This window comes from Polypterus senegalus, chromosome 15, assembly GCF_016835505.1.
Source record: "Polypterus senegalus isolate Bchr_013 chromosome 15, ASM1683550v1, whole genome shotgun sequence".
Classification (NCBI taxonomy): domain Eukaryota; kingdom Metazoa; phylum Chordata; class Cladistia; order Polypteriformes; family Polypteridae; genus Polypterus; species Polypterus senegalus.
Window position 1 is genome coordinate 136,721,901 of NC_053168.1, and position 12,055 is coordinate 136,733,955.

Genomic DNA, 12,055 nt, shown 5'->3' on the forward strand with positions numbered 1-12,055 from the left:
TAGATGGTAAATGCTTTCTCTATAACATTTCAAATAGTGCTGGTCAGTGATGCATGTTTTGAGCACCAGTCCATTGCAAGGCTAATCTATATACACAGGCCCTCACACTCACATTGTAGTCAGCTTAGAGTTGCCAGGTAAACTGACCCACACACATTTGGGGGTATGGGAAAAAGAGCTGCCGCACCACTGTGCCTCCAGTATATTCATTTAAGAAATTAATATCTGTAATTATTAATGTACAAATCTGCTTTAAGTCCTGAGGAGGGTCATAGGGATATACGGTGCATATCCAGGTTTTCTTTCAGTAATGAAGATTGCAAAAACTGATCACTGGGTGGCAGCATTTCTCTAGTTTACGTTATTAAGAGAGGTTCTATACCTTCTGATTTCATTCAATATGAAAATAAACTAAATGCCAAATAATTTTACCTTCTCTAAAACTGAGCAGATGTTCTTACATTTCAAAACAAGGAGGTTAGTACTATTAAAACAAATGTTCTGTTTTTCTACATTTTTGTTTGTTGCAGTTTTTTTTCTTTCTTTCTTAATGTTAATACACGTAATTTCCTGAGTGTGTCGCTGCAAGGCCTGACATTGCACAAGTCGGGCCCTGCAGGGAATTGAAAGGGGACTGGAACTTAATGACAATACTGCTCTGAGAGATATCTATTGGGAACGCTAATCAAATATATGTACTTAATCCCATTTTGTGTGAGGGTTTTCCATCTTAAAAGTATTTTTTAAATACTAACACATTAACCATATTAATTTAATGCAAAATGAATATATTTCTTAATAATTAGATTTAGTCATAAATATTTACTCTTAGAATGTACTTTCTTTTTCTTGACTCAGTAATTTTCAAAATTATGTTAACATATTTATTCCAAATTGTGTAAATCTTATTTTATTTTTTCCATTTTGAAAGGATTTTTAGATCCTGAAAAGAAGTTGTTTTCACATCGAATCTTGTCAAGAGATGAATGTATTGATCCTTTCTCTAAGACTGGGAATCTCAGGTAGAATTTTTGTGAGTTTGTTTATACAGTATATGTGTATTTATATAACACTTCAACTACTGTACATAGTGCAGTTTTTAATATAGAATCCCTGTATCTCCTGTAATCCCACTATACACTGGAATTAGCTTCTAGAAGGCTGACACAATCTGATATGCCATTTTTTATTGTTTTAGATGTAATTGGTTAAATTGCTATATGCTAATTATAGGTTTATAGAATTAAATTTTTGTTTAGTTGAGCAGCAGGTCATATACATTTTAAAAATATTAAACAGTAACACAGTGAGATTATTAGTGCAGAAATTTGATTTTTCTACAAGCCGATGAAAGTTCTGATTCTGAAGTCATTAGCACCTTTTCTTCCTCCTGCCTCACTGATGCATTTGGTGCTTGATCCTGATCAAGTCAAAGTGTGATGAAAATGGGATTGCTACACATAATTTTTCAATGCCACTTACAGCCATTAAACTGTTCCTCACTTTCATGATATCATTTGTTCAGCTCTACTTCCAGAGTACCACTGAAAGATGATGATTTGTATAAATGGCTTCAAATGATGCAAGCCTTTAATGAACTTTGTGTTAATTTATTCCACTTGGGCTAAAAGTTCACACTAGACCTATCATCTAAAGTAGTTTCTGAAACCAGAGTATTTCCTGTAAGGAAACTTTAATAATCAAATGTACATTAAATATGTTGTTTTCACATTAATTAGCCTTATCTGTCCATCTGTTGTAGCAATGATGTGAACTAATCGAAATGAATGTGACAGCCATAGTTCACATAAACAGTGTAGTCGATAAAGTGAGCTGTGTAATTCTCTGTACTTGTCTGGCTCCTGCCCCACTCACTTTTTTTTTCCAACTGAGCTAGAGCGCTTTTATTAATAGATGTTTTTGACTATGAGTGAGACAGGTTCTATCATTGCGATGTTCAAGGCCAAGAAATAGCTTTGCATTCACTAAATCCCATTAATGTTCACTTTATTTTATGATATACATAAAGATGCAGTAGCTTTGTCTGTCCTAAAGCAGGACTATGATAGCTGAAATGTATCAAGTAAGCATTCTTTCATCTGCCCTGGATGGGGTAAAATTGACGTCTAATTTAACTCCACCTTCTCATCCGTTTAGCAAGTGAAATGCACAGTATTAACATTTTAAATAAGGAGATTGACTTGACCGGTTTAAAATGTTGGTGATTGCATCTCCAGCGAGATTCATGGTTAAGCATATCAAACATTTTGGGTTATTGTTTTCAGCAATGATTAGTTCCTATTCAATACCATTTGTATAGTTTTTTTTTTGTGGAGGGAAAGCTTAATTTCTCTAACTAATCAGAATCTTTTTTTGCTGCTATCATCTTTACACTTTTACCAGTGAGTCAGCTGCACCTTAGTGCCAGCATGCCTTTATTTTAATTTGGCAAATTTATGGGTTATACTTCCTTGCAAATTCTATTTTTGCCTTCCTGTTTTTATTGCCAGTGAAAGGTGTACTTGTTGTGTGTTGCTTGCATTCCTCCTTCCAAACATTTTTATGAACAGCACATTCTAATATTTTCACTAATAGGAAATCTTCAAAATGCTGTATTTAACCAAATATTTTACACTGCACATGTGGCATTTATAAAGTCATATAACAAAAGATCATGTAGCATTTGGTGGCTAGCGGACATGCGCTAAGGTGGTTCTTCAGCCATACTCTCTGTTTCTTAACTTTAGAATTCTCATACCCTCGAATTACATAACTATATTTAAAAAAAAAAAAAACTTACATTCTGGAACCAAAAGATGATGGTGTCCAGTTTGAGACTGTCTTACTCTGAAGTCTTCATCCCTGAAAAGAAGTCTTTGCATTCTGAGTGAGGATGCACTGGCTGTTCAGATATGCAGATTCTTTTTGATAATTTAAAGCAGTTTGTTGTCAGTTAGCTTTCTGCCAAGAACAATCCATATAACAGAGCTTCCAGGCTGAGCTTGGTTCTTCCCGAAATAAAATACAAGAAATCAAAACTGATGAAAACATTTTTTTTTGGACTTTAAGATGCTGCTGGAATTTATTTGCCACCATGATAACAGATTACTTTGTTGGACAGTTTGGTGGCATCATTAGGAACTAAGCTCGCTGAACCAGAAGATAGAAACTGCATAAACTATGTTCACATCCTTAGAATAAAAAGATTTCTGAAAGTGGAAATGTCATTGAAATTAGCCCTGGTCATCTTTGTTTCCAGCTCTCGGTATTTTATACACCTAGCCATACTTCATCCCAGCTGAGGCCATTAATATTAAAGTTTCTCAGTTTCACCAACCTCCATGTAATTTTGAAGAAGAACAGAAAGGATACCTGACTAACCCTACTAAGGCCATCAGATGTTCATTTTTCCTGACTCTGTCTCCTTTATTTTTTAATATATAAGTTGGGGCTCTTACTGTTGGTCATAGTGGTATTGATTTGATTACCCCTATTGTAGCTCATGGTTATACTATAGCATTTCTTTATATGATCAGTGCTTTGATCTTTCTTGGTAATGATCCTGACTTTTCATATTCTTGGTTTGTTTAGTACATTTGGAACCTTGTCTGATAATAAAATCATTTAAGCAAAGTTTACTCTTTCTGTAAAGTTTCCTGTGCCATCAGTCCATTTCCCACCTTTCAGTCCTTTAGCTAGCTCATTAAAATATTTTGCCAGTAACATTTCATCTTTTTTGCAGGACATTGCATCATCTAATTATCTTTGTATCTTTAAAAGTGTCAAGGAATCCAATTTTCCATGGTCTTTTCTTCCAATGTCCTTCCAATCTAGATGGACACTCTAGGCAACTGTGGAAATAAATAGTGCCACATTTTAATTTGTTAATTTGTTAGTGACGTGCTTCCCCTTCCTCCCTCATAGAACAGACCTCATTTCTGGCCTATATTTTATCTTTCTGTGGAATTGTACGAGACTGTGATAAAGGGGAACACAGCATATCGCTACCAGACCCAGCGTTTTATTACAGGGCATTAAACTTTGACCAATAGAGAGTTAATTTATTCCACTAAATTTACCATTGCAGTTGAGGGTCCCTGCTATTCTATTAATCTTAATCCCTAAATATTCCTTTTTCCAATTCTACTTTCTGTTTTTGGGCTTGTTGTGTGTGTTGGTCCTCTCTCATCGTTCTATATAGGCATCCGAAACTTTGAGTCCTTTACAGACACACTTTATAAAGTGATTTATGTTGTTGTTGCTTATTGTTACTGTTACTTTTTCCTATGATTATTGTTATTTACCGAAGTAAATTAAAAAAATTTGAATACAAGACAAAATAATGTTGATGAACATAAATAGTGTGTTCTCTAAATTGGTGTTCGGTGTATACAGTATATGTTCATTGAAGGCAGTACAGCAGTTTACATTACGATTTTTATTTCTTCATTCCACCACCCCATTTTTTTCCCCTCTTCAGAAATCTGTTTCCATGTGGAGATTCCATGGTTTGTATTATCGATGATCGAGAGGATGTCTGGAAATTTGCACCTAACCTCATAACAGTAAAGAAATACATATATTTTCAAGGGACAGGAGACATCAATGCACCACCAGGTTCAAAGGAAGCTCAAGTTAAAAAGAAAGGTAAATATACTTTTTTTTTTTTTTCCTCAGATGCATAATGCTAAGATTGCTTTATACTGAGACCAAAATAAATAAATCTGGGGTGAGGTTAAAGTAATTTCCAATCTGTTCCTAATAATCCATCCACCCATTACCCAACCCTCTATATCCTAACTACAGGATCACGGAGGTCTGCTGGAGCCAATCCCAGCCAATACAGGGTGCAAGGCTGGAAACAAACCCTGGGCAGGGTGCACACACACACAGACACCCACACACCAAGCACACAATAGGGACAATTTAGAATTGCCATGCAGTCCTGCATGTCTTTGGACTGTGGGTGGAAACCAGAGTACCCGAAGAAACCCACACAGACACAGGGAGAACATGCAAACTACACACAGGGATCACCTGGGAAATGAACCCGGGTCTCCCAACTGCGAGGCAGCAGCACTGCCACCGTGCCGCCCGTTCCTAATAATTTGTAAGGAAATTTCTTTTTAATGCTAAATTTTTTTTCAGGTTTTTATGGGCATCTTGCAGCTTTAACTTATTTTGGGCACCTCCTGATATAATATTCTTAAACAATAATACACATCTTGGCTTCATCTGAGTTGTTCTGAATGAGTGTTCCTGAAGACTTTTAATACAGTAATATAATGATCATTTACATATAGAGCACATGTTTTTGCTTAAGTTGTATGTCTTAAAAAGTTTAAAGTATTTACTGATAGAAAATATGTGATTTTTAGTTGTAGAAAATGTATATATTGGTTAATTTGTAATAGACTGGTACGGAGTTAGAAGTACTTCATATTATTTGAAATATTTCCTATCCCTTAAGAGTGTATTTTAATGATTTTGTTAGGAATGGACATTTGTAATACAGCATTTTATAAGAAAAAGGAAGAAACATGTAGATAAAATGACACAGTGAGGAGAGCATTTTGTCCGGGCACACAGTCATTGGAAGTCGAGGAAGAATTAATATTTTAAGCAATAGCCAATGTAAATGTGCTGTGTAAATCAAAATGAGCAAAATGTACAATTGGGTGTTTTTTTACCACGTGAGCTGCAGGAATTTAACTGTTCTGTGCTTATATTAAAAACAGTGCATTGTTAACATAGGCAATCTGTTCATATTTTCTGAAAATAGTTCCTTTTTTTGGAATGATCTGTTCTGAATATTTTTTTAAGGAAAATAGTTTATTAATTTCTTTTGCCCTGACATTGTTTTTACTTTCTTGCATAAAACATTATAATCACTTAATCATATCTCCTCCTTGTAGCTTAGTTTTTAAAGATTTTCAGTTTTACAAATCACATACAAGTGCCATTTATCAGGATCATGAAAATATTTTTCTTAGGTTCACTGCTTCATCAGGGACTAACATCAAAGTATACGTTGGTTCTGATTTTAACATTTTAGTGTATTTTGTTAAACCATAAAAAATTAAAATGTAATTCCATCTGCTCATTTCTATATTTTCATGACCAGTAATACAGTAGATCACTTTGGCGTGTACTTTGTTACCAAAGCACAGATTTTTACAATTAATGTTGTTTTCAGATTTTGATTTAATTTTAAAGCCATATATGTCGAAATGAACATAGTTAATGTTAACATAAGTTGGCAAAATTGTTCTTCTAGTTTGTGTATATTTATTTGGGCCACATTCTCCTTGAGCAAGAGGATGAGTTTCATGTAAGAATGAAGAGTAAAATGGCTACCCTCTGAGAATAAGTCACTGAGTAAGAAAATCCGTTAACGTTAATCGTTTTTCCCTCCTTTGACAAAGTAGTACATTGAAATATAGCAAGACCGTCTGAATGTAGGTCTTTATATCAATAAAGCGAGTTTCTCACCTCTTTCAAATTTCTCTATTTAAGACTCCATAATTTGGAGGCTTTTGCTGCTGAAAGAAAGTGTATGTTTCTGGTTAAGAAGGGTACAAATCTAGATTAGTAACATCTAGTGCAGGAAATCTGCTTCAGAGTTAAACTTTTGTTCCCCATCATAGCCAAGTAAGAATTAATTTGATGAGCACAGGTCTTTCAGACCAATTTTTACTCATCAATCCCAATTCACATATTTTTTTGCAATATATGGTGGAGATTTGAAAGTCTCCAGCATTCTGCTATCTACTACTCTGACATTTTGGGGTCTTCAACTTCAGGGCCTTGAGAACGAATAAGGTCTTGAAAAGCATTTTGAAATGGACATGAGATGCAAGTAATTGGCTCATCTGATGGGATTACCTGATAAAGCCATGGAGCCATTATGGAAGGACTTGCATTCGTCCATCTGAGAGTTATAAAGGATGAAACTATGAGTCAACTTCTAATATGGAGGTAAGGTTTGATTGTAGCAATAGCACTATTTCTGAATAGAAGTTTTAAGGACATCTGAAAATGGTCAACAAATCATTACAATACTATAAGAAGAACAGCACTTACAATGTTAATAAATTGGATTACCTTGCACAATAGTAAAGTGTTCCCGGAAATAATGTGAGCTGTAGAATGGCATATTTAAGTTCACATCACTATATTTGTTCTGTTTATTTGTTATAAACACTCCATCTATCACCATCACCACACTCAAAACCTGGAAGGTAATGAAGGTGCAAACATAAGGGGCTTTTTTAAATAAGGTCGAGTTTACTTTTACCTGTGTTTTTAAAACATTTTGTTGACACATTGTACTACATTTTAGTCTGTTAATGCCTTGATCGTTTGCTATAGTGTTAGAAAACAGTACACAACCCACCCTACCCACAATGGCAGGTGTTTGTAACCACAGAAACTTTCTCTGCCAAATGATTACTTTCTGATTTAAGGTTTGATTCTCATCGTAGACTTTCTTGGATGGTTGCCTCTTGCACATGTATACACATGTCCTTTCCTATACCAGCACTTGTCAAGTAAATTTTTGGCATGTGTTTTAAGATAAAATTTACAGAATAAATAAAAAACAGGAACTGGCAACATGTTATGTTATTTCACAGAGAATATGCTTATAGGCAAAAATGTACAGGTAACAGTTTAAGTTGGTTTCCTTCTCATTTTTACCAAGTTTATAATTTAACTTGCTCATCCAGAAGAATACTTCACAAGAGTCATGGTGATAGATGGCAATTTTTGTCAGGCAGTTATTTTGGACAGGTGTAGTGCAATCTAAAGTTGCAATATACAAGATAAATAGAAACTTCAAAATTAAGCAATGTGAAAATTAAATATCTCTTTCAATCACCCAGTTGATTTTGTGTTCTTGTTTGTGCTTACAGCAAATCATGTGAATAAATCTGCAGAGACCTCAGAAACTATGACGACTCCCAAAGACTCTTTGGTTTCCTCAGTTGAGGAACGGAGCAATGGGCTCAGGAACTGTAGCAAGGAACAGAATGGCAGCAAAAGTGTGTCATGTGAAAAGACTTTCACAAAGTGTGATGCTACAAGCTCTCAGGGTAAAGACTGTGACAAGATACAATCAGGGAAGGAGGCCGCTGTCATCAATACTTTGACAGACTCCGACAGGAATAATGAATGTATGAATGTAAGGGAACAGAACACTACTTTGACAGAGCAGGATAGTATTGTTACGGTAATGGATAACGTGTCGGGTAAAAGCGGGAGCAATGACTGTGTCACAAATGATTTGGACTTTGATCTGTCCAGTGACAGTGAAAATGAATCAGGAACAGGCAAAAACTCCTCGGATAGTGACCCTGACAGTACAAAAAAATTCTCCTTGAGTAAAGGTGAAGACAAAGAGGTCGAAGAGCAGCCATCCGAGGATAAACACAAAGATTCTACAGAAAAAGCTTTGCCGCTTCAAGCAGACACCGAACAGGATGGCTTGGATGATTTGGAAAATGGATGCTCTGATAAGAAAGAGGCTGAGACAGAGTCCCAGAATAGTGAGCAATCTGAGTTGACAGTGGGAGGGTCTCTGGACCAAAGTATGGAGGAAGAAGAGGTACATGAAGATGAGGAAGTGGACATGGATGGGGATGATCATTTGATATATTTGGAAGAGGTTTTGGTCCGCATACACAAGGAGTACTACTCAAAGTATGACACATACCTTCTAAAAGAGTCTTCCGAAATGCCAGATATCCGAAAGATAGTCCCGGAGTTGAAAGGCAAGGTGTTTGCAGGCTTGACTGTTACTTTTAGTGGACTTTATCCCACCAATTACCCCATGGAAAGAACAAGAGAATTCTATCATGCAACTGCACTTGGTGCAAAAATCAGTAAACACCTTCTGCTCAACCCCAAGGATCCTAACCGGACAACACACTTAATAGCAGCAAGACCTGGTAAGTTTACAATCCCTTTTTATATATTCCGATAGTGTGTACGTTCCTTGAATCTACTCTGTCTAAATTAGTTACAAAGGTATCTTTAAATTCTGAGTATCTTGCTTGTAGTTGACATGTAAGGTATGGCTGGATGTGGATGATTTGATGCTGAATCATAAAAGTTGAAGTAGTGCTGTAGTTTCATTACTGTTTTCGGTCAGGTATGTCATTTTGGATTTGAAAGGGTTCTTACATTGTTTAACAAGATAAAAAGCAGTCTGGTTATGGAGTAGTACACTAAATGCAAAATGTTAGAGACAGTTTTTTTTCTAGAATTCATGTGCAAGATATATTTATTAGTTGATTAATTTCTAAACCCGCTGTTTTCAATCTGATTCACAATCCATTGTGAGGCACAATTGCACACATGCCTGCACTAAACTGTTTGTGTCCCCTTTAAATCCTGGTTAAAAATGTAATATTTTCAGAGTTGCAATCTGACCATTACTTTTTGTTTTTTTCTTTAGCCTGTTTAAAAGTGTTTTCTTCAAGCTTTTATATCAAAGTTATTCACATGTTTTCAGTCTTGAAGCTAAAATCACTTTTTTTTTTTTTATCTGCATACTGTGTAGTGTTACTAGTCTCTCTTGAGAAGTACAGAATGTATATTTTATCACATTGGGAAGTCAATAAGAAAAGCTGGAGAGGCTGCAATATAAACAAAAGAAGAGAAGACTCGAGCTGTTTCCTTTCAAGATGTAAAAATGAGGATTTGCAAGGACTACAGATTAACCAACAATGATTTCCACTTTCTTTTACTATCACATACATTACCAACATAACATATTAATACTTTGATTCACTTTTAACCTCGCATATTAAACTGTTTGTTAACCTGTCAGTTAGCTAAGACTGATTTACTTTCACAATATTTTTTTTATTTTAGTTTAGTGTGAGAATATGGCTATTCTGGTTTTACAATGGAGCAAGACATTTTATTTTCTCAATGCAAATTTAAATTAATCGTATATCCAATATGATTATTTGGTTTAAACTCTTAAAGCAGATTAGCTGAATAAAAAGTGATCATTAGCTGAACCTCGGTACACTGGTTGTACACTGGAGGCCTGCCTTAAAACATAATGCTAATGTCCCTGGTGAAGATAAACCTTACATTTTATTTTCTCCATTGTCATTCTAATTTAAGAACAAGTGTGACATTTTAAAACTATAATGAATCCCTTTTTACTAGAAGTGTCAATGTTTCATAGAGAAGATGTAGTTTTTTGTAAATTATGTACAGTATACCAACAGAAATGAAAAATGCCATGGGTTAAACAGTATTGATTATACAGTTACTCATCAAAATTATAAAATTTGAACAGTAATTATTTATTTTTTTTTAGCTAAGTACAAAGACTTACTGTAGTTTCAATTATTTCTCAAAACTCCAGGAATGGCCTTAACTAATTAAATATCTTTGTTAGTCCATCCTGGTTAAGAAATACATACATTCATTTTTAAAATATTAAAAAGATTAAAGTAGACATTTAAACCAAAGAAGGAAAAGCTGGAAGTACTGATACATTATATATATTTTTTTTTTTGCTTAAAATTGGACTGAAACTTTTTGAAATCTCCAGCCGAGTATAATAATAATGCTCACCCCCGCTTTCTCCCAGTGTAGCATAGCTGCACAAATGGATTGTGTGGGAAGGAAGAGAGGCTGGAATAGGGGAGGTGAATGAAGGAAAATAAGCCTCATTTCAGGCATATAGAGCTTGAATGGTTAAGATAAAAAAGTAAATGGAAACTGCTTTTATTACAATTCAAGCTCCCACTTTTAATGTATTTCTTATGCTGTACCATATGTTTGTTTAGCATTCAGAAGCAGATTAATAACTTTTCTGGGTCATTTGGCATGCTAAATTCCTTCTTTACTATTGATTATGAATGATCTGAGATGTGCTTTTTACCATCATTTTATGCACAATGTGGAAGAAGGCTGTATACTCTATATGATCTGCATTTAAAGTGGACCCTTGACTTTCAAACTCAATTCGTTCGCGAGGGCTGGTTGTAACTCAAGTTGGTTGTAAGTCAAGACTATTTTTCCCATAAGAAATAATGGAAATACCCATAATGCGCTCCGAACCTCCCACAGCAACACTTACTTAACCTTTTCATAATAAAAAAGGGTTGTATAATGCGCATAATTTACCAAAACACCAATAATTTTTCTAATGTACTAACTAAAAAGTTATAAAAAGTGCCTAGCCTACCAGAAACAACAATTTCATACTGTACTCGCCATTTAATTTGACGTCTTTGGGCTGCAGGAAGGGAGGAGAAGGAGAATTAAACGGAAGGTGGTTATTGTTTAGAAGGAGTCTCTTTATACAAATCTTTTCTTTGTAAAACTGTCAAGATGGTGGATTTCGACATGCTGTACATATCAGCGAGATCGGTCACACGAACGCCACTCTCATATTTCCGCACAATTTCCTTGTTCATTTCGATTGTGATTGCTGTTTCTCAAGTTAATAATGACAGTAATCGAGCACTCAGTTCAAAGCTGGCCGTGTTGTGAACCGCTGTAATAATACACTCCAAAACAAGCCGGTGCTGACTCAGCCTGATGACATCATCATGTGCCTCGCCAGCCCGCTAGCTAACATCCCTTAACAATCGCTTTCTTTACCTTCGTTACCTTCTCTTCCTTCCTTAGCAATTATGCGTCTTGCTTGCCATGGTCTTAGTGAATTATAGATAGATAGATAGATAAATCACTGCACTGACCGAAATTACGTCCACAAACACATGTTTCTGGGCTCCGACTGACGCTTACGAACGCTCTCGGCTGTTTGTTTACAATCGCACAAGCGGATACACGTGACCGCATTGGGGTCGTAATGTAAGATGTTGGTCGTAAATCAAGTTGTTCGCATGTCAGGCCGGTTGTATGTCAAGGGTCGACTGTATTATTTTGAATTTGAAAGATACAAAAATGTAATTACTTTGCATTATACATAATGTTTTAATTGGGAATATTGTTTTGTTTTTTTTTAAGGAGCTTGTCAATATCATTAAATGTGCTGTTAAATTGACATTGTTCTTCTGAGTTG

The 12,055-nt window shown here is 35.2% G+C and overlaps 1 protein-coding gene across 1 annotated transcript in view; it reads left to right on the forward strand.

Annotated features, from left to right (window-relative positions):
* Positions 1-12,055, forward strand: part of ctdp1 (CTD (carboxy-terminal domain, RNA polymerase II, polypeptide A) phosphatase, subunit 1) — a 116,177-nt gene that overhangs the window by 29,059 nt on the left and 75,063 nt on the right. Inside the window, exons 6-8 of the mRNA XM_039736516.1 lie at positions 932-1,022; positions 4,481-4,647; positions 7,914-8,948. Of these exons, the coding sequence (XP_039592450.1) occupies positions 932-1,022; positions 4,481-4,647; positions 7,914-8,948 (1,293 nt within the window). The remainder of the gene's footprint in view (positions 1-931; positions 1,023-4,480; positions 4,648-7,913; positions 8,949-12,055) is intronic.